Source organism: Dasypus novemcinctus, chromosome 22 (assembly GCF_030445035.2).
Source record: "Dasypus novemcinctus isolate mDasNov1 chromosome 22, mDasNov1.1.hap2, whole genome shotgun sequence".
Classification (NCBI taxonomy): domain Eukaryota; kingdom Metazoa; phylum Chordata; class Mammalia; order Cingulata; family Dasypodidae; genus Dasypus; species Dasypus novemcinctus.
Window position 1 is genome coordinate 73,214,365 of NC_080694.1, and position 24,647 is coordinate 73,239,011.

At 37.2% G+C, this 24,647-nt stretch overlaps 1 protein-coding gene and 1 pseudogene across 1 annotated transcript; both read left to right on the forward strand.

Annotated features, from left to right (window-relative positions):
• The first annotated feature begins 676 nt into the window (after nt 1-676).
• On the forward strand, nt 677-1,630 carry LOC101434046 (olfactory receptor 12D1-like). The gene has a single exon (XM_004464097.1). The coding sequence runs from the start codon at nt 677-679 to the stop codon at nt 1,628-1,630; it is 954 nt and encodes a 317-aa protein (XP_004464154.1).
• Nucleotides 1,631-7,830: 6,200 nt separating this feature from the next.
• Nucleotides 7,831-8,757, forward strand: LOC101433618 (olfactory receptor 12D1-like; annotated as a pseudogene).
• The last annotated feature ends 15,890 nt before the right edge of the window (nt 8,758-24,647 follow it).

Here is a 24,647-nt window from a genome sequence, read left to right on the forward strand (position 1 = left end):
CAGATTATAAGAAGAATAAATTTACCAGCAGATAACAGTGAAAATTTTCCAAATGCACCTCAGGCTAATATCTGACTTGTGTGGGCTCAATTCTGACCACAAATCAGGCTTCATGATGCTTTCAGGGATTGGAGTCAGAAGTGATCAGAAAGAGGTCACCTCTGAGGCTACTGACATTGCAAGATGAAGAAGAGTCAGTACGACTTTTTAAAAGCACTTTTTGTTTGTTACAGATGCCTTGGTTCTGATTATTTCAATCCTGTCCTCTTTTGGTAAGCTAAAATTCTTCTGGTGGCACCTTACTTGGCTTTTGGAGGTCCTGTGGTGGAGTACATTAAAAATCATCCTGTTAGTCCTGATTTAGGAAGAAGAAAGTTGAATAAATATATACATGTTCCAGCCATAGAAGACAGAACTTATAAGACTGAACTCTGAGAGAAGGGAAATATTAATGACTAGTCTAACAAAGAAAAAAAAGGTCTGTGCAACAGTTAATATGTAAGCTTAATATTTAAAAGTCTAATGGACCGTGTTTGGTAAATCATTGTAGGGACATGTAAAACAACTACTCTCTACCTCAAAGCATTTTTGCCTTGGAGAAAAGAGCCTAGGCTGGAAGGGATTCACCTTCCCTAGTGAATATTTCCCAGCTGTTACTTTGCCTTTTCTCCTAGTGATGCTGAATAAAACTTCAGTCACTGAATTTTTTCTACTGGGACTGACAAACATCCAAGAGCTGCAGCCTCTTCTATTTGTGGTGTTCTGCACCATCTACATTGGCATTGTGGCTGGGAATGGAGCCATTCTGATGATCGTCATCTCTAACTCAAGACTCCACTCTCCTATGTACTTCTTCCTAGGAAATCTCTCATGCATAGATATCTGCTACTCCACAGTAACACTACCAAAGATGCTGGAGAACTTAGTCTCTTCAGGCAAAGCGATTTCTTTCTTGGGATGCATAAGCCAGCTGCATTTCTTTGATTTCCTGGGCAGCACAGAGTCCATGCTGTTGGGTTTGATGGCCTTGGACCGCTTGGTAGCTATCTGCAAACCACTTCACTACACCACCACCATGAATCATCAGGTCTGCATCCAGATGGCCAGCACAGTCTGGGTCATCGGTTTCTTCCATGCCCTGCTGCACTCCATAATGACCTCTCACTTGAACTTCTGTGGATCCAACCATATCCATCATTTCTATTGTGATGTTAAGGCCATGCTGGAACTGGCCTGTGGGAACGTTGACCTCAACCAATGGTTGATTAATACTGTCTCAGGGACCATTGGCATGGGCCCCTTCTTTATGACACTTCTGTCCTATTTCTACATTCTCACCTACCTCTTCTTCAAGACTCATTCTTTCAGAATGCTTCAGAAAGCACTCTCCACCTGTGCCTCCCACTTCATGGTAGTTATTCTTTTCTATGTTCCTGTTCTCTTCACCTACACTCGTCCTGCTTCAGGCAGCTCCATGGACCAGGATGCGGTCATTGCCCTCATGTACAGTGTGGTCACCCCTGTATTAAATCCACTAATCTATACCTTGAGGAACAAGGAGGTGAAGCAGGCCATGAGTAAGGTGATCAGAAGGAAGTTCTGGCTTAAAACAGTTTCAGAAATAGTCTGAGGCATAAATAGGTATGCAATGAGAAAGTTGAGATTTGAATATATACTTCATCTCAAATAATTTATAATATGTGTATATATATATAATATATATATAAAAGAAATGGGTACCAAAAATGAATGGAATGTCTAATACAGGTGTGTTAAAAAATGCATTCCTTGGTAATATTTGAGAAACTTGAACTGATGGACAGTGGCTTTGAAACCCTAATGGTGAATATGTTTTAGGATATTAGGTTGCTATATAATTAATTTGTTGTATATCAATATACTCTTACATGAAATAAAATAAAGTAATTTGCCTATTTACTCTAGAGAGTAGAAGAGGTCTGCAGATCTCTATGATCCTTCTTGATTAACACATGTAAATGGAGCAATAAATTACTATTATTAGTAATATTATAGTTGTTATTAAACTTTGAGCACATTGATTTAGGGTCATTACTCAACTCTAAAGCAACTGATAATTCACATATGAATTAAGTGGAATTTTTCAAAGGAGTGTCATGATTTTTTTCTCTAACCATGGAAATAAATAATTAAAACCAAAGACATTGTAATCAACAATTAACAAAAATAAAATAACCCATGGGTCACATAAAATGTGGAAATTCTTGCTACGAGTTTCTAAAAAAGAGTCTGGAGGCTGGCAGAAGGTTTGCCCCCATGCACAACTGAGCAGAGTCAGAGAGACAGATAAAGCAGATACAACCCCCAGATATTGGTTCCTTTGAGGGCTAAAGAGACCCACGGGAGTTATGGTCATGGCCGATGGGGTTAACTACCAGGGCAGATGGCCCCTCTTTGGAAATGGTGTTTATGTGTGATGAATCTGGACTCAGATGGGATCTCCCTTCATAACACTTTCATGCCAATGTGCTGGAGGTGCAGTTAATGTTGGGGTTTAAGATATATTTAGGGGATTTGAATCTCTGGACTGACAATGTGATAGCCAGATCCTGAGCCTCAACAGACTCCAGCACCTACAATCTGATTTATTGGACTTACCACACTCAGCTAAGATGGAGTTGAAGAAGGACAACCACCACACCATGGAGCCTAGAGTGATTACAACTGAAAATGGGAGGATTGCATCCAGCATCCAGGTGGAATCTGACCCTCCTCTTGACATAGAGGTGCAATGGACACAACCAATCCAATGTCCACATAGAAGAGGTGGCATTGGAATGGGAAAAGTGGACATAGTGGACGAAGGGTATGGGGAAAGGCAGGAAGAGATGAGAGGTGGAGGCGTCTTTGGGACATGGAGCTGCCCTGGATGGTACTTCAGAGGCAATCACCGGACATTGTAAATCCTCACAGGGCCCACTGGATGGAATGGAGGAAAGTATGGGCTATGATGTGAACCAATGTATATGAGGTGCAGAGGTGCCCAAAGATGTACTTACAAAATCCAATGGATGTGTCATGATGATGGGAACGAGTGTTGTTGGGGGGGGGAGAGGGGGGGTGGGGGGATGGGGTTGAATGGGACCTCACATATATATTTTTAATGTAATATTATTACAAAGTCAATAAAAAATAAAAAAATTTTTTAAAAAATGTGGAAATTCTCTAAACAAAGGTGTTTTGGCATTAAACAAGACAAATTGTTCAAAGAATCCTGTGAAATCATACATAACTGCAGTCATGCTGAACTCTGCAGAATTCCTTTTGTATAATGACTTCATTATTTTTTGTTTTACTGGGACAAGGAAATTATAACTTTCAAAACCATTTAAACATTTTTATTTTGCTTTTTGACAGGATGTATTGTAATATGTTGAAATACTGGTGAAATAGGAAGAATTCATTAAAACTTTGTATAATTTTCCTTTCCTGGCAACAAACTCATACTAATTTAAAGAAATGAAATTGTAGATGCTGAGATATTTCTTAAGCAAATGCACAAAATTTATGATATTCCTCACCTTGAGGAAACTGTGACAAATGACACTAAAATGCTAATTGTTGCCAGCATTATTATGTATTTAGAAACACAAACCATCAGACAAGACCATGAAAAATCATTTTTAAATGTATGGCTACCCATTCAAGAATCTGCATTCACTGTTTCAGACACAATTGACCCTGGAGAAAGGGAGTATGCATATCTTTTAGAGTACTGGACTCATGATTTGGTTGACATTGATACTGTAAGAGTCTAGGCATCATAGTTCACCTGTGAGAGGGTCATACATAGGGCATGTAGCAAAAAGAGTCATGGTTCATATCTGCTGCACAGTGGACCCTTCTGGATACTGCAGGCACACCCAATAGTCATTTACCCAACACCTCACAGTATAATTTAGACTGAACCATAATTGGCAATTAGACAAACCCTACACCAGATTTTTCATTGTGTGAAATGAGTTATCACTCTGAGGGAGATCAAGTGGAAGCTTTTAGAAAGTCCCTGCTTAATCTGGCCAGGACATGCAATAATGACAGTAGACTAGCCCAAAGCATTTTAACAGAAGAAGAATAAGCAGTGGACCCACCTGTAAGATATTAAGACTCACAATAGAGGCATCAGTTAATATAAAGTTTGTAGCTGGCATAAAAGGAGAATAATCAATGGAACAAAGTAGAACGTGTGGCAACAGGTTGAATATGTATGCTACACAGAGACAAACTAGCCCAAAATGAGATAATACATATTGAGGATCAAAACTATAATGTACACATTGACAGTTATTTAATTGTATCATATTGATGCATGTAAAATAACAGAGAATTATTAATGAAATGACTATATACTTAATTCCCCTACAAGGCAACAACAATATAAACTCAATTGAAAAAAAATGGACAAAGACATGGTATTTTAACTGTTATTAGAAAGCTTGGCTAGATACAAAAATCGTGCACACGTATTCGTTGTCTAAAAGGCTGAGATTTTATTACTAAAGGATACAGCAAGAAGCAGAATACACCCTGTAGATACCAGCATTATCACCCCAAACAGAGAAATGTTATCTTTTAGACCCTACAAATAAAGGAAATTACTTAGTGTTATTTCCAAAAGTGAATAGTCAGATTTAGCGAGGGAAATAATGCAATATTTTTCTTTATTCCTCTTTCTTTGTTTCCCATAATGTTAATGATTTAAACAATGAAAATATTAAAGGGAATCATATGTTTGTGCTGATCAATGGGATATAACTGCTCTCCACTCTTTAACACTTATGGCCAATTTTCTTTCACTTTACACAGAACAGTATTTTTCAAGGGAGTTTGCAATAAGAGAAAGTCGATTGATATCTCTTTCCAAGGACTGCAAAGTAAATTCGACTAAGGAAATATGTAACACAATTGAAACTTGTGGTTTTGTCCATGGTACGGAAACCAAGGAGAATACATTTGAAGGGAAGAAAATAGGAAGAACGGAGAAAAGGAGAAAGAAATTCCCCAACGAGTTCGCCTCATCTTGTAGGTGAGAAGAATATCCTGTTTATTCTTAAAACATTCTTCCCAGTCCCCAGAGGACACTCTCTCTCAGGATATTTATATCTAGAGATCTGGGGTTCGTAAAAAAGCAGGCAGATATCTAAATAAGGAAGAGAAGTTTTGAAAATGAAGAAATTATGCTGCAACCCAGCCTGAATTACCACATGAAATAATGTTCTCCTATCTATAGTCTCTGAGAATGTAGTCCTGAAAACCTTTCTTGCCTGGAAGTCTGAGTGGTCAACTAAGTTAAAATGAAATTGAACACAGGCTAGGAAAGTGGCTGTAAAAACAATCTGCAGTGAGCTATCTGTCTTCCTACTAGTACTAAACTTAAGTGCCCAGGATTTAAAACCACCTTCCTATACTAGAGTGGACTTCTCCTTTAGGTTTTAGTTTATGAAGACACCTTATTTCTCATATAGATTTTTAAAATACGTCATTCTCAATAATATGCCTGGTTCTCTAGACATTCTACAAAGCAGGTTAAAGAATTTAATAGAGTGGAGTCTCATTCATAATTTTCTTTAAAACTTAGGAAGAATTTATTTTCAATGGATTTTTGATACAAGTATGTTTTATGAATCAGAGAGTTAAAAACGATATGTGGTTTATCATCTCTGGTTTACACAAGTATGATAAAAGTCTTTAAACACACAAAATATATATGACTATGGAAAATCTTTTCTAAGAGTTTGAAAATCAACACATATCTAAGTGTATTAAAGATTAGGTAATTTCTCCAAATTTCTTGCACTTATAAACCCTAGGATCCCATGGGTTCCCAAAAAGAGAGCTTCCATGTTCATTCAAATTTTTACTCCAGTAACCACAAATCATTCTCTTTTCTGCCTCATGATTTCTCATACCTTGAATGATCCCCTCTTTATAAAAAGCTACCCAGTATCTGCATTTCCATTCAGAATTTCTTGCAGCTTTTTCCTCTAAGAGTTCCTCCCACTGCTCTAAGTTTCTCACATCTCATTGCTTCTTCCTTCCCCCAAAAAGCCTCCACATCTGGAAATAAAAATGAGAAAGAGGAAGCTACCTCACTAAGTATGTCTGCTTTGTCAGTGTACCTAAAGGAAGTAATGTCAAGAACTTTGCAAATAAAAGAATAAAGAAAACTCAAATTTTTTCTACCTTCCTGTAAACATGTCAATATTTATGCAAATATTAAACCTTATAATAATTAATTTATTTTACTTTCTCCAATAATTTCAACATCACTGAAAAAACACTATCATTTCAAACATGTAAATGAAATAAAAATTAATGAATTACTTTTGTAAGAAAGGAGTTTACTTGATGCAAAAGGGGGCATAAAATTCAGGAAATTGGGATTGTCCTGAATGACCTTGCAATGACAGATACAGGGCATTGAATAACTTGTCATAACTTACAAAATTACTTGGGAGAGAGTATGAATAATAATGTGAACTATAATCCACACCTAGTAGAAATGCTCCAATATGTGCTCATCAATTGTAACTTATGTACCAAACTAATGAAGTAGTTAATGTGGGAGAGTATGGAAGGGGTAGGGAGTGGAGCATATGGGAATCCCTTACATTTTTCAGGTAACATTGAAGTAATCTAAGTATCTTTTTAAAAATTTTAAAAGTATATTAATAAGGGTGGAGGGCATAGAGAGAAAACACACTTTTCAGTTGAAAAGACCTGGAAACTTACTGGTATTTGGAGGGACTGGGCTGGAGTCCACATTAATGGAAGGACAGGCGAAGAAGGTCCACTTCACTGGAGGTAGATAATATCTTAATATATGAAAAGTAAGTCTATATCCATCAAAATAAAAATGGGGCTCAAGGAAATAGACATAAAAAAGATAAGCTGTCATGGGAGTCGAAATCTTGGATACCTCAAGGAGAAGTCAGTGTTGTGTGATCTGAGGAACTCTTGAGTCCATCAAGAAAGGATCTACTTACCTAGGGATGCAGGTATCTAGGAAAAGGAAAATAGTTCCAAGGAAACCAGAGAAGAGCTGTAAAATACCAGTTGTCATCAAGACATAATTTAGGCATCCATTTTAGGAAGATACCAAGGCTCAGGTTATATGACGACTAAACATACCAGCAGATAAGGGAGAGAAAAAAAAATCCATATACATCACAGGCTAGTATCTGAATAATGTGGGCTCAATTCAGATCCTAGGTAAAACTTCATGATACTTCCAGGGATAAGAGTCAGGAAGGGATCAGAAAGAGTGGACCTCAGAGACTCTTTACTTTGTAAGATGAAGAAAGGTCATTATGAGCATTTGAAATCACTTTTTCTTTGTTACAGATGTCATGGTTCTGATTAGTCCATCCCTGTCAATTTCCATAAGCTAAAAAATTTCAGGTGGCATCTTACTTGGTTTTGGAAGTATTGGAGTGGAGTATATTAAAAATCAACCTGTTAGAACTGACTTAGGAAGAGGAAAGTGAAAAAGTATATGGATGTTCAAATCCATAGAGGACAGAACACTTACAATATGAAACTCTGAGAGAAGGGAAATATTAATGAATAGTCTAACAAAGAAAAAAATGTCTGTGTAACACTCAATATGTAAGCTTATTATGTAAAAGTCTAATGGTCTGTGATAGATAAATTGTCTCAATTTAGGTACATGTAAAAGAAAAATACTCTCCCTCAAAGCATTTTTGTACTGGAGAAAAGATAATGGGTTGGAAGGATTTGACCCTCAATAGTGAGAGTTTCACAGATGCTTTCTTGTCTTTTCTCCCATTGATGCTGAAGCAAACCTCAGTCACTGAATTTTTCCTTCTGGGACTGACAAACATCCAAGAGCTGCAGCCTCTTCTGTGTGTGGTTTTCTGCACCATCTACATTGGCAGTGTGGCTGGGAATGGGGCCATTCTGATGATTGTCATCTCTAATCCGAGAGTCCACTCTTCTATGTACTACTTACTGGGAGATCTCTCATGCCTAGATATCTGCTATTCCACGGTGACACTGCCAAATATGCTGGAGAAATTACTCTCCTCACACAAAGCAATTTCTTTCTTGAGATGCATAAGCCAGCTGCATTTCTTTGACTTCCTGGACAGTACAGAGAACTTGCTATTGGGTGTGATGGCCTTGTATCACTTGGTAGCTATCTGCAAACCACTTCATTACACTGTTATCAGGAATCATCAGCTCTGCATCCAGATGACCAACACAGTCTGGGTCATTGGTTTCTTCCATGACCTGCTGCACTCCATAATGACCTCTAGCTTGAACTTCTGTGGTTCCAACCATATCCATCACTTCTTCTGTGATGTTAAGCCACTGCTGGAACTGACCTGTGGGAATGTTGATCTCAACCAATGATTGATTAATATTGTCACAGGGACCTTTGCTATGGGCCCCTTCTTTATGACACTTCTTTCCTATTCCTACATTCTCACCTACCTCTTCTTCAAGACTCATTCTTGCAGAATGCTTCAGAAGGCAGTGTCCAGCTGTGCCTCCCACTTCATGGTAGTTATTCTTTTCTATGTTCCTGTTCTCTTCACCTACACTCGTCCTGCATCAAGCAGCTCCATGAACCAGGATGCACTCGTTGCCCTCATGTACAGTGTGGTCACTCCTGTACTAATTTTACTGAACTATACCTTGAGGAACAAGGAGGTGAAGCAGGCCATGAGGAGGGCAATCAGAAAGAAGTTCTGACTTGAAACATTTTCAGAAATCTTCTGAAGCATAAATAGGCATGCAATGAGAAAGTTGAGATTTGAATGTATATTTGTCTCAAGTAGTATATATATATATATATATACATGAAGTGTATACAAAAAACAATGGAGCATATAATCTAGGTGTATTAAACAATGCATTCTTAGGTAATATAAGAAAAACTTGAATTGATGCATACTGGCTTTGAAACCATAATTGTGAATTTCTTTTAGGATATTAGTTGCTATAATCAATTTGGCATACTTTCTAATGTACTCTTCCATGAAATCAGATAATGTAATGTAATATGTCTACATTGCTCATGTCACTAGAATTATGTCTGTTCCAATGGTTGATTAATATTGTCATAGGGACCATTGCTATGACCATATGCCCCTTCTTTCTGACATTTCTCTCCTAATTCTACATTCTGACATTCCTCTTCCTCAAGACTCATTCTTCCAGCATACTTCAGAAAGCACTGTCCACTTGTGTCTCCTTCGTGGTCTTTATTCTCTTCTATGCTCCTGTTCTCTTCAACTACATACATCCTGCTTCAGGAAACTCCATGGTCCAGGATGTGGTCATTGACATCAATACAGTGTGGTCAGTCCTGTACTAAATCCACTGATCTACACCTTGAGGAACAAGGAGGTGAAAGGGGCCTTGAGTTGGACGTTCAGAAGAATATTCTCACATGAGTAAACATGGAGAACTCTTCTGAGGCATAAATAAGCAAGTGATGGGAAACTTGACATGTGAATGCATACAGCTTCTCAAATATGTATAAAAGAGAGAATTGTACACATGAAAGACATATGGCAAAGACTGCTCTCCATGTAGTAAACAATGAATTCTCCGTATTATATGAACCATGGGCAGATTAGACACTGGCCGTGGAACCCTAATGCTGAGTTGGTTTGGTGATATCAGTTGATGGAATTGAGTTTTTATAATACATTTTAATGTAATTTTTTGTGAAATCAGATGTAGAAATATGACTATATTACTCATATGGATAGTATTTAGACCTGTTTATCTTGTGATCCCTCCCTCGTGCTCTCTCATGCTCTCTCTCTCTCATTCTTTCCCCTCTCCTTCCCTCCCCCTCCCCCTCTCCCTCTCCAGCTTACTCATCAGGCTAGCATGTGCTTTTCCAGCAGGGAAATCTCAGGGCATACTTTTTACATAGTCCCTTGGGGGCCAACAGATGAAGGCAAAAGCTGCTAGTTGTCTCAAAGACTAAGTGCAGAACTGAGAGTAACATCACTTTTACCAGATTCTATTGGTCAAAGCAGTCATAGCCAATCCAATTTCAGGGGAAGGGGAAATAAAATCCACCTTTCAGTGCAAAGACTGTCAAAAATTTTGTTGATATCCTTGAGCCATCAAGTTCCACTTCTGAATACAAATAATTTACATTATCCTTAGGTAATGGTCAAGGGACAGATGGGGCTTCCTGGATATGGTTCCCCAAGTCTGAATAACTTTGAACTTTTGAAAGAGTCAAGTTATCTGCCCATAACAACTCAATATATAATTGTAAGATAAATATAGCACAATCACAAAAAGACAGTCTCCTTCCAAAAGGGAAAAATTGGAGACACATAGGAGTCACATAGCAATTTTGAAATCAGTTGATGTTTTTCTAACTCTGAATTTGGATTTATAATCCAAGGTGTTCATTTTTCTGCCAATGAAATTCTCTTTAAACTTTTTAGGATTTTATCATTTTATTGGGGCTTACTCAATTACACAAATGTCACACCCACAGATTTCCCTGAGACAGGCCTCTCTGGCCTGAGCTGGGAGTCAGAGAATTGTGGGACAATAAAATTCCTGGAAACATTTTTATTTGGTTGAAAAAGTCTATAATATAGTCCTTAAGAATCTCAGGGTCCTTCTAAACTAGAATAGAAAATCTAAGAGGACTGTCCCTAAGATTCGTCAAGATTTTTAGAAGCTATTAAGTTTCCCTTTCATTATTTGAGGTCTCAGAGTTTGCAGCCACATCCTTGAGATCTTTATCCACAGGCTACATTTGTGACAGCACCCACCAGTTTTATATTTTCTTTGAAGTCATTTTTAAGTTAAAGAACTTTTGCCATCTGTAGTGCCTAGAACTGATGAACAGTTTAGTTTTTAGATTGTGCAGTCTTGGCTCCTTTAATTTCACTCTAAATTGGCTTGAAAACTGAATTGTTTTTGCTCACCTCAGTCTTCCTGTATCTTATAATCATCAGCTAAAAAATCAGTTAGCATTTGCACCACAATCTATATGACTGAAGACCTTATAAGCAAATGAAATTCAAGCAAAGTCAATGAGAAGAAACCAGAAGTCAGTAGAAGCATCAAGTCAATGGAAACCAGAGGAGCAAACACAAGGAGAGAGCAATCAATGCAACAGACTCTGAGCCATCACCATGCTGTTGGACTTATAGTTTCCAGAAGTGTGAAACAATAAATTCCTGTTGTTTAAGTTAACTAGCACATGGTATTTGTCTAGAAAGCCAAGACAGCCATTGATTTGGCAAATGAATTTTTGAATGGCAAACACTTACTGAAAATATATTTCCAGTCCTTCCTCGAAGGGAATTCCACATTTATACAGATGACAGAACACTGGTAAAAGGGGAATTCCCAGATTATTTCAAAGACAATTGAACATGTTGTCTGAGTTGACAATGATTCTCCATGAACCATATCATTATCATGGTTCACCTTTTAGAGAGGGACACATAGAGGCCATGTAATACCTGGAGCCATGGTTAAAACCTAGCTTACAGTGGGTAACTTGGTACTGCAGATACACCAACAGTCATTTTCCTAACCACTGGGTATATAATTGGGATTGACATATTTGATAGATAAACACTTACATCAGGTTCTTGGCCAATTGGAAGCCTTTGAAACTGCTGTAACTGTCCAGGTTATTAAATAAAAAAACAATGTCACATCCCATGAAGGGTGGCCAAGGTTAGTAGCACCTTTAAATTTCTGAAGTCTTAAAGGTCACTTGCAGTAATCAGAGGAGTCCTGAGTAATAACTGTAGGCTAAGTCAAGTTCAACCCAGGTCTATCCCTGATCACAGGTGTCAGGGTGGACATGATATCATTGCTAACAGATAATAGGGCATCAGGTAAATGTATATGGCTTGTGGATTGAATCATGCCTCTACCAAAGACTTGTTCAAGTTCTAATCCCCATCCTGTGGGTAAAAATTAATATGCAAATATGACCTTTGAAGATGCTATTAGTTAAGTTGTGCAATCATTTAATCAATCAGATCTTCAAAGATCCTATATCAATGAGGCAAAAGCCTCAGTTTGAATCCATATCCTGGCTCCATGATTTACTGCATAACACTGAGGAAATTTCCTCAACCTCTTTGTACCTCATTTTTCTTATGGGGAAAAAAATAGTTGTACTTCCTTCACTAGGTTTTGCTAAGAATTATATGAGATAATGCCTGTAAAGGAGTCAGAACAAATTCTACTTTCAAGAAGGCAGTCTCAGTAGCTCTGCAACCCACTCTCCAACAAAACAAGTAAATCTGGTAAAAACCATAAAAACCAACAGTTCACAGGCTGAAATTTGTCTTAAGTCTATGTAACAATGAAGAAGCATTCATTCAGGAGAATCTAATGGAACTCGGTAATAACAACCAGAGTCTATGACCTGTTCCCTCCCATCTCAAACCCCATATGTCCCCTCCTCCCATCTCAGCTTGATGGACACTCCAGTCTCCATGGGTGAGGTCAGCAAGACAGGGCTTCTTGCCCCCTCAACTCCAAATCATGGCTCACATAGTGTAACCAGGAGGAGCAGTCCAACAGTACTTCTCCTCTCCTCCAATCCCAAGTCGAAGAGGCTAAATTCCCAGTGAATGTGGTTGAGAGGTTGGGACCTCCATTCCTCACACAGCCCCCACCCATAGTATAGAAGTGCTACCTGCAACCCTCAAGGACATAACGCTAAGGCTCAAAAGACCTCATCCCTGCTAATTCATAGAGCAGTGGTTCTATACTGGAAAGACAAGACAGAAGACCAGAAGACACTGTGGACTCCATCAGAGGGTCCAATGTAGTGGCTGAGAGTTTCCCAAAGAGGAAAGGCAGTTGGTCACAAAAGAGAGCTTTGAAGCTCTCCTCAGAGGATTTGACTTTATTTGAAACAGAGAAAGGGGAAGTTCAAGCCTAAGGGCATTCCCAGAAACAATAGTTCCTCTGAATGACGAGAAACCAGATAAGCCAAAGGCCAGCTAGAACACCATAAAGAAGCAAGAAAATATACACCAAAGAAGAATGCTCTTGGAGTAAAAACAAACCTCAAAGAGTGGTCTCAAAAACTAATCATGTTGTGGCACAAGTGCTGCGGGAAACAGATTGGTTCCTCAAAAAGTTAAGTGTAGAATTACCATAGGTCTTGGAAATCTTACTTCTAGGTATATACCCCACCCAATTGAAAGCAGGGACTTGAACAGATATTTGCACACTGATGTTCAAAGTGGAATTATTCACAAATGCCAAAAGATGGAGGCAACCTAAGTGTCTATTAACAGAAAAAGGATAAACAAAATGTGGTATGTGCATACAATGGATTACAATGATTCTGATACACATGGCAACATGGCTGAAAGTTGAAGACATCATGTTGAATGAAATAAGCCAGACGAAAAGACAAGTACTGTATGATATCACTTAAATGAAATGCCTAGAAAAATCAAGTTCATAAGAGACAGATAGTAGGTTACAAGGTACCAAGGGATGGGAAGTGCAGAGAAGGGGGAATTGTTCTATAAGGGTGCACAGTTTCTGTTTGAGGGGATGAAAAGTTGGGGTAATGGATGTTGGCAATGTTGTGAATAATTAATACCACTGAATTTTACAATTGAAAGTGATTAAAAAGGGAAATTTTGAGTTATATAAATGTTACTACAATAAAAAGTGAGAAAACAAAATGAAACATGGAAGCCAGAGGCAGTGAGATGACGTAAAGTGCTGAAAAACAAGCTGTCCACCAAGAACTCTATATTCAGAAATTTTTCCCTTAAAAATGAAAGACAAATCAATATATTCTCAGATAAACAAAACATAGAGTCATCACTAGCAGATCTGTCTGATAAGAAACACAAGTGAATTTTTTTCTTTCTAATGAAAGGACACTAGACAGTAACTCAAATGCACAGGAAGAAAAAAAGAACTCCAGTAAAGGTAAATATAAACAAAGAACACTTGTATTTTTTGTAATGCAACTCCTTTTTTCTTAACTGATTTAAAAGAAATAAAGCAAAAATTATAAATCTACCTTGATGTAAACACATTTATAAATATGGCATTTATAAACAAGGGTGGAAAATGAAAATATATAAGAGTAAAGATTTTGTATATAATAGAAATTAGTTTTTATTAACCCAAATGGGATTGTTAAAAATTGTGAGAGTAATAGTAATCCCCAAGGTGACAACTTAGAAAATAACTCAAAAGTATTGTAAAAAGAAAAAAGTAGTTAAAATAATATACCACAAAATATAGAAGGCAATAATGGAGGAATCCAGGAAAAAAAGGACATAAGGCATAGAAAAAAAAACTGAGAAGGAAATAATAAATGTAGATGACTTAAAACTTTCCCAATGGAACAGTATTCAGCCATTAAAAGGAATGAAGTACTGATACATGCTAAAACATATCATAGGGAAGCAGATGTGGCTCAAATGACAGAGCTTCTGCCTACCATATGGGAGGACCTGAGTTCAATTCCTGGGGTCTTCTGGTGAAAAACAAGAAGATAAAGTGTGCCTGTGTGGTGAGCCAGTGCCCATGTGAGTGCCTGCATGGTGAGTGCAAGCGCCCTCATGGTGACCCAGTGCCCGTGCAAGTTCCCACGTGGTGAGCCAGTGCCCCACGCAAGTGAGTCATGCAGCAAGATGATGCATCAAAAGAAAAACAAGGAGGGAGTCAAGGTGAAGCACAGGAGAAACCAAGAACTGAGGTGCAGTTGACAGGGAAACTCTCTCAACATCAGAGGTCCCCAGAATCGAATGCTAGAGGAGAGAAAGTGAGAAGAGAAGACAACACAGACAGCAAAAAACAGCAGAGTGAGAGGAGGGGAAGGGGAAAACATAAATTTAAAAATCTTAAAAAAAAAAAACATAACATGGATGAACTTTGAGAATATTATGCTTAGTGATTATTTCATTCAGATGAAATATCCAGATTGTGCAAATATATAGACACAAAAGACATTTTAGGGGTTGCCAGCACTCAAGGTGGGAGAATTGGAATTGACTGCTAATGGGTATGGGGTTTATTTTTGAGGTGATGGAAATGTTATGGAGTTGAATAGTGATGATGATTGCACAAACTTGCGAATATACTAAAAACCATTTTACACTTTGAAAAGGTGAATTTTGTTATTTGAAATTAAGTTATTTGAACTACGTCTCAAAAATATTATTAGAATATGTAAAGGGCTCTCAAAATCCAATAAAAACAACAACCCAATAAAAATGGGCAAAATATTTGAATCAATTTTTCATCAAAGAAGTTATAAAGGTGGCAAATAAGCATATGAATCAATGCTAAATAACTTTAGCCATTAGTGAAATGCAAACTAAAACCACAAGGAGATACCACTATATACCTCTAACAATGGCTACATTTAAATAGTCACACCAAGAATTTTCAAGAATTTGGAACAACTGGAACTCTCATACACTCCAGCTAAGAAAGTAAACTCATATAACTACTTCAGAAAACACTTTGGCACTGTCTTAAAAAGTTAAACATACCTTTGAAATATGACCCAGCTATTCCATTACTAGCTATTTACCCAAGGAAAATGAAGTCATATGTGTATACAAGAATTGGCCATATATGTTCATAGCATTCTTATATTTAATAGCCATAAACTAGAAACAACCCAACTATCCATCAATGGGTTAATGGAGAAACAAATCGTGGTATAAATGGAATACTACTCAGCTTCAGCAGTGAAAAGAAATGAACTATTGGCACATGCAGGAATATGAACCTCAAAAGAATTATTCTGAACAAAAGTAGTCTATTCAATTACCCTATGCTTTTTAATCAATATCTGCTAGAAGTGTGGAATGCAGATATATTGCCCCTTTAGTTCACAGATCCTCAGATTGAATACTTGAATCTCAGTGCAATACTTGGGAAGCCTTCTTATATCTGGAACTGAATTAGATGAAATTTAGAGTTATATTTAAATAACTTCCTGGACAATAAGCCAATGCTTCATGAAAACGGACATTGGTAATATCAGGAAGAGTAGGTGAGTATGTTTTGTATGTAGGAGGAACAAGAAATTTGGTTGTCAAAGCTTGCTAGTATGGGTGGAAAAAGCCCATTAATGGTTTCTGCCAATTCCTTCCTTTCCAGCATTTCATTTATTCTTCCTATCAAGCAGTGGCATCGAATCCCCCTGCCCTTGAATCTTGGTTGGGCTTAGTGACTTGCTTTATTGATAGAATACCATAAAAGTGACGTACTCAAATTTCTGAAGTAAAGTCATAAGAAGTTTCCCAGATTCCACATGGGTCTCCTGGAACACTCACTATTGAAACCTTCTTACCATGATGTGAGAAGTCAACACACAATGCCCAGAAACGACTGCCTATCATGATGAACCCTTTTATTCATCCAACTCAGCTGAGTCTTCAGATGACATGATCTCAGCTGGGATCTGCCTGCAAAGCATAAGAGACATCAAGTAAGAATCACCCAGTTAAACCCAATAAAACCATGGAAAGAATAGTAAGTTGATGTTTTAAGTCACTAGGTTTGGGGAGCTTTTTTTATGTAGCAAGAGAAAACCAAAATAGAGACACAATGCTAAGATTACCATTCTGGATATGCTGAGTTCCAAATTCCAGTTGAGAACTAGATTAATAAAATTTTGGATATTACTTAAATATTTAGGAGAGCAAAATACTCCTGGGTCTCCTTTTATGTCTGCCTCCAGAAGAAAACAAAACATGTTAAAGATTAATTAAATGCAACTTCACAGATAATTAAGGAGGATTTCCTACAAGTAAAGCACTGTCCTCAGTGAACTTGTTAACACAAACATGAATAAGATTTGAGCCATTGTTTCAAGGAGATAGCATTTTAATAGAGATAGTTAAAATAAATGAAAAGGGGATAAATACCAATATATTACTATCAATAAAGTGAATAATTATCCCTTAATCTTATTCTACTAAATGCCAATCTAATTTCACTTTGAGTAAGGAAGTAATAGTAAATATTTTTCTAAAGAATCCAAGTGTATTCAAAATAGTTTTACCTGTATGTAAGCATTATTATGGAAATAAACTCTTATAGTTTCAAGAACATTTAACTTTTAAATTTTTTTTTGTCTTTTTACATATTCATATTGTATTTACTGAAACTGATGTACAGATATTGAGACAACAGCTTTCAAGTAAGGTAACATTTGTGTTTACATTGTGGTTTATATTTCAGACTATACAATTTTCTAAATTTTTAGTTATCTTATGTTTTACATTATGATTTACATTTTAGCCTATCAGCCCCTATATATTTTTGGTGTAATTTTACCTGTCTTATATCCATCCTTGCATACTCTTGTGGAACACTTCTATTGCCCACAAAGATACATTGGTTCCATCTATTCAATACCTATTTCCCCCTCCCCTTAGGGCCCACAGTGACAGTCAATCTTCATTGCTTGAAGGGCCATGTTCAGAGATACTTGCAACAGTGTCGAGGGCTTGACATGCTCAACTGCCCTAATGCACTGGGAGCCACCCTTTCTCTTGAGAGATACAATTCCCTCTATTTGAAGGCATCAGTTCTCCCCAGGATGTGGGTATACATTCACTCTCATTATATGGGTCTCTATCCAATGATATAACCCACTTTGGCAAAATGAGCACTCACATATTCCCTAGGAGCCTGTTCTGCATCAGATTATCATCCCCTTTAAGCATCTTAAAACAGGTAACCTTCCTTACTATATTTTTGAAAAAGTTTTCTCAGCATTATACTCTCAACCAAATACCTGACAATCTCCTATGTCCGTATGTTTCCCCACCCACCCCCCAATTTCTTGGGCAATATTACCCATCCTCCCATCCCTAGCCCCCCTCAAGCCCACAAAGCCCCACCCAAAGGTAACACTATTCCCCCATTTTATCCCTTCCTTATACAAATACTTACCTCCAGCTTATCATAGATTTTACCCATGTAGGTGTCAGCTTACATCCTTCCTCTACCCCCCAATTTCCTGTAAGCCTATCATCCAGTCTCTAGCTCTCTGAGGCAGCTTGGTTTACTTATTTCATGTCATTGAGGTCATGTAGTATTTGTCCTTCAATGCCTGGGTTGCTTCACTCAACATATGGTTCTCAAGATTCATCCATGTTATCACGTGTGTTTCTAGTGTATTTGTTCTTAAAACTCAGTGGTATTCCATTGTATGTATATTCCACATTTTATTTATCCATTCATCTGTTGATGGGCATTAGGGTTGATTCCAACTTTTGGCAATAGTGAACAATAAATATAGTTTTTACTGAGGCTATCATTTCAAAAACATGTGCTTTTACAATCAAAATGTAAATTAGCATATAGAAAGAAGACCATTAAAGGCTATCATTTCAGCTCAATCTTGCAATTCATTGCCAATGCTTGCCATTATTATAAAATAAGAATAGCAGACAAAGGTTTAATTTTAAAAAGTCCTCTGTTTTGTGCTTGCTGCTCTTCCAACATTTGGGAAAAAATCCTTCCCAATTAAATATGAAAGAAGATTCTGGTATCTCTGATGACATGGAACAACAAAAAAACATGCTCTGTTCCTTGGGATGATCTTTTTCCATCAACATTTCCTTGTAGTTGTCTGGGTGAGTCCAATAAACTGGTTACTCACTATTTTTATACAGTTGTAACCCCAGCACTAAATCCAATAATCTATAGACTGAGAAAGAAAACCATGAAGAAATTATTTTTTGTACATGATTTTTAAAAATTTCTATTTTTTATTATACTGTTTTTATTAAAGATACATCAATCACAAAAAAAAGGTACAATAAAAATTATAAGAGGTTGCCGTATACCCCACACCCCGCCTCCCACTACTCCCACAGTGATAACTTCTTTCATGATTGTGGCACATCGATTGCATTTGGTCAATACACTTTGGAGCACTGCTGCACTGCATTGTTTATAGTTTACATTGTAGTTTATACTCTCCCCCAGTACATTTAGTGGGTTATGGCAATATATATAATGTCCCGCATCTGTCCCTGCAATATCATTTAGGATAACTCCAAGTCCCAAAAATGTCCCCCCATCTCATCTCTTCTTCCCTCTCCATGTCCTCAGCAACTACTTTGTCCACTTTCTCCAGATCAATGTTACAGTTTCTTCCATTACTATAAACAATAGTTCTATAGTAGAATACCAGTAAGTTCACGCTAATCCATATTTTATTCCTCCATCCTGTGGACCCTGGGTTGGTGATGTCCACTCCACCTGTATATATCAAGAGGGGGCTTAGATCTCACAGGGTTGATGGATGCACTTCTCCTGCTTGGAGTTGTAGGCACTCTCAGTTCCCTGGTGTGATGTTCAACCTTCTTCACCTTCCTGTTAGCTGACCTGTGTAAATACAACAAACAAAAGAATAGGAGTTGTAACTTTGCTGATGCTCAGGGTCCAGCTGGCACATGGCCAATCCAGTGATTGAAGTCTCCTGGGTATACAACAACCCCATCACCAACCACAAGTTCAGTAAAAGTGACAGAAGGTATGTGTTGAGAGGCCACATTTGAGTCCAACTCCATCACACTCAGGAACACAAATTTCAAAGTAGGGCCCACTGACAAGGCACTGAACCCCAGAGCCAACTGCCATAATCATAGAAGCTGTGCATCTCCATAAGCTTCAGGAGCACCAGTACCTGGAGTTGTATCTACTTTTGCTGTCTCTGGGATCCTGCTGAGGCATGCTTAAGTGTGATCACTCTGATGACCTCCTGACCCTTTTTTGAAGACTCTTAGCCATATAAACTTATTTGTCTTTAACATATCCCCCTTTTATTGAAGATCTTTTTCTAGTTGCATCACCATAGGAATTCATTTGTCTTTGCCACTTCTCCCTTTTATTCAAGGTCTCTTTCTATTTGCATTATCAGTTAGGGATTGATTGTTATCCCTAGGCACCAAGGAGGCTCATGCCTGGGAGTCTGTCCCACACTGGGGGGAGGTAATGTATTTACATGCTGAATTTGGCTTAGGGAGTGGCCACTTTTGAGCAACATGAATACTCTTAGGAAGTAACTCATAGGCACACTGCAGCCCTAGGCCTAGTTCAAATTTCAGGCAAAAAGGCTCACAAGCATAGTCATCAATGTCAAGGGTACATCACTGGAGCATTCTTCTTCACTGGTCTTTGCCCTTGCACTTTGGGGATTGTTGCTGTTCCATTGGGGAATGTTACAAGGCTGCCGTGACTAAGAACTCATCACTCTCTCAGTTGTTGTTTGTAACTGTAACTATTATGAAAATACCCAACATATATCTCAACATTTTTATGTACCTTATATACATGCCTGGGAGAACACCCTCCCAACCATGTGTTCCCTATCACCTCTTCTCCCGAGGCACAACTCTTAATTCCTGGTGAAAGACAAGTTCAAAAACATAACACAGTCAATCAAGAAATTAAAGCTAAAAAATAATTCATTATAGGGAAAGTGTGAGAGGGGTAGGGAGTGGGGCATATGGGAATCCCCTGTATTTTTTATGTATAATTTGTGTAATCTAAGTATCTTTTTAAAAATAATTCATTATAAGGAAGTCCTCATGTGAATGGACTGTCACTGAACAATAAATCATTGGAACATCAAATAACACTTGTAAATACAGAAAATTCAAATCATACATAACAAAACCAGCTGTAGAAAAAATGTGCTGCTTTAATTTTAAAGTATCCACTTTAATTTTCTTTCATGGTTTACTCCTATCACACTGATAGAAAACTCAGTTAATTTGAGAATCCTTCCTCGTTTTTTCCTGAGCTGCACTTGGGTTGACTATTATACAGTATCCAAGCATTGAGGAGAGCCACCATGATCTCAATGTGTTCTCACCAGTTAGGGATCCACTAAGGGTTTTTAACCTCCAGGCTTCAATTAGTTGTAAAGGTCATTCTGGAAAAAGTCTCATTGTGTCATTTACATTGCCTCTTCAGATGAAATGGATTAAAATGACACTCATGTGGAGGGAGTTCTAAATAATACAACCATCTGATAGAGACTCTGAAATTCATGTTTATCAAACATAAATGAAGAAAAAAGAAATACAAACAATAGGAAAAGATTAATGTTCTAATAAAAAGGCAAATTTGAATGTTAAGCAAAAAGTGATATATTGTACAGTGATTAAAATTTAAAACTCAATAGGTGAATTAAGCAGGAGATAAAACAAAGAATGATAAAATAAGTGAACTAAAAGGTAAGTCAAAGGATTTCCCACAAAATGAGCAATAATAAATGAAGCAATTTTTTTTAAAACAAAAAAAATTAGGAATTAAAGAAGAGAAAAAAAATGTTTAAAAGCTATCGAATGATAATTCCAGAAAGATACATTGATTTCTTTGTCCATTCTTTGAGGGAATGTGTTAGAGGTGATAGTCATAGAAATAATTTCTAAGGGTTTGTCCAGATGTGATAAAGTCATGGAGCTTTGGGCTTGAGAAGCACAATAAATATTGATCCAAATAAAGAAAATGAATTCACAATTGGTTATGTCACACTGAAGCTATAAAAAGCAATAATTTAAAAAGTAAAATAAAATAAAAATTAAAAAATAACCAGCAGGAATTTTGAAAAGCTTGAAGTAAAACAGGACATTTTAAAACAATATCAATGTGGTATTCAGGAAGCTTTATTGTTTTACCTTTCATGTTTGGTTCTAGAGTCCACTGGGAAATAAACTATGTAGATGGCATAATTTTATTCATGTGGGTATACCCAACTGAACCAGCACCATTACAGCAGGAAAGCACCTTCACCCACTAAACTGCACGGGTGTCTTTGTCATAATCAGGTGGCTGGATATGTGTGAGATCCTCAAATATTCCAGTTGATCTATGCATTCATGCTCATAATATAAAGCTCTATTAATTACTGCAGCTTTATAGCAGTTTTATATCTTGCAGTCTAAATTTTCTAATTCTGCTTTTCCAGATTTTCTGGGCTTCTCTAGGTCTTTTGAATATCCATATAAGTTTTGGCATCAGTTTTTAATTTCCAAAAAACACTTGTTGGGGAGCGGGTGTAGCTCAGTGTTTGAACACCTGCCTCCCATGTATGAAGTTCCTAGTTCAATCCCTGATACCTCTTTAAAAAAATTCTTGCTAAGATTTTTATTGAAATTACATTGAATCTACAGATCAAATAGAAAACTGTCTTCTTTAAAAGACTGCATCATCTAATCCATTAAGAGGGTACATTCCTACATTTATCTTCAAAAATTCTCTGAGATATGATTTATAGTTTTCAATGTAATAGTTTTATGTAAGTCTTAGATTTATTTTTATGTATTTGACATATTGATATTTCATTACTGTAAATTATGTTTTTATTTAATTGTCTAATTTGTTGTTGCTAATATTTAGAAATACAATTCATTTTGTATATTGAACTTATATACAATGACCTCACTCAATTTACTTACAAATTCTAGCATATCTTTATAGATTCTTTTGAATTCCTGTGTATCTGTAAATATAAAGGTGTTCATTTTTCCCTTTCCAATTGTTTTTTTTATTTTATTTTATTTTATTGACTTTGTAATAATATTACATTAAAAATATATATGTGAGGTCCCATTCAACCCCACCCCCCACCCCACCTCTCTCCCCCCCCCCCCCCCGCAGCAACACTCGTTCCCATCATCATGACACATCCATTGGATTTGGTAAGTACATCTTTGGGCACCTCTGCACCTCATAGTCAATGGTCCACATCATGGCCCATACTCTTCTCCATTCCATCCAGTGGGCCCTGTGAGGATTTACAATGTCCGGTGATTGCCTCTGAAGCACCATCCAGGGCAGCTCCATGTCCCAAAGACGCCTCCACCTCTCATCTCTTCCTGCCTTTCCCCATACCCATCAGCCACCATGTCCACTTTTCCCAATCCAATGCCACCTCTTCTATGTGGACATTGGATTGGTTGTGTCCATTGCACCTCTATGTCAAGAGGAGGCTCAGATTCCACATGGATGCTGGATGCAATCCTCCCACTTTCAGTTGTAATCACTCTAGGCTCCATGGTGTGGTGGTTGTCCTTCTTCAACTCCATCTTAGCTGAGTGTGGTAAGTCCAATAAATCAGATTGTAGGTGCTGGAGTCTGTTGAGGCTCAGGACCTGGCTATCACATTGTCAGTCCAGAGATTCAAATCCCCTAAATATATCTTAAACCCCAACATTAACTGCACCTCCAGCACATTAGCATCCAATTGTTAAAGTTTTATTTTTTTCTAGTATTTGTGTGCTGCCTTGGAACTGTAGTCAATGTCAAATAGAAGTGATGATAGTAAATTTTCTTATCTTGTCCCCAAAGTCAAGAGAAACACATTCAGGAAATCAAGGCAGCTACCAAAGTACTCAGCATTGGGGCATGTCCACATTGCTCAGATAGTCTTGATATGGCCTAGGGACAGATGCCAAAGCAAGTCACTCTACTAGTTCAGCATGACTGTTTCTTGCCCTCCCACTACCTGTACCCCTCATTTCAATCCCAGAGAAATCAGAAACAATCTAGAGAATGTGGAAAATTCTGGTAAATTCAAGAAGTGTGAAAATGGCCCCTACACCCCTTGGAATAGGCCAGAATTAGATGTGGAGAGAAGCTTACCTTTGCATAAAGTTCAATATTCTGGATTATTACCTTGGGTTGTATATATTAAATAATAAAAAGACTAATCTTGTGAATAACAGTGATTGTAGAACTTTTATTAAATGAGTGAAAAGGATAATAATAGAGTCCCTGCTAGAGGGGAAATATCAGTTCTACAGAATATGTTTAAATGGGAAATAGGAGCAAAAATTGCAATGTTTGAATCATAGTTATATAACATATCAGCAGAAATAATTGCAATAATAAAGTGAAAATATCACTTTGGGTTAACATGTAAGGCAAAGTGCTAAACACTTTTTTAAAAGGTATTTCATTTATTCTTCTCAGTAACACTTCAAAATAGGATTTATTATTATTCCACTAGTATAAATGAAGAATCTGTGGTAAGAGAGAGTTAAGTAGTTTTTTTCCAAGAATACATAGCTATTACAGTGGAGAGCTGAGCTATGATTCCAGAAAGTCTGGCCCCAGAATTTATAATTTTAACACTAACCCTACTCCTAATTCTCCTCAACTTAGATCTAATGATAACCACAGCCCTAATTCTATCCTAACACTTGAAAATGGAAGGAGAAATTGGTCAAATATTGGAAAAGCAGTTTAATATGTGGATTTAATAAATATAGTTTGAATATATAAAAAGATTATTGCTGTGGAAGGGAAAGGTTTTATGTTGGATATGTGGGAGTACTGTATGTTGTATATATGATCTAAAACTCTTGTGAAAATAAGCTTAATAATTAGAAAAAAGAAAAGAAAAAGATAGGATGTAGAATTTTTCCAAGTTAACATGTATTCTATATCTAACCTTTAAACTCATCACTATATTCCATTTTACTATTAATGGAACCTGGAAATATATTGGGCTTCACTTTCCAGGAAGTTTTGGATCACAGAGAGGTTCAACAATGGCAGGGGAGGAATACTGGTGTGGGATGTTACTGATGGGACACCTGGTTGACAGG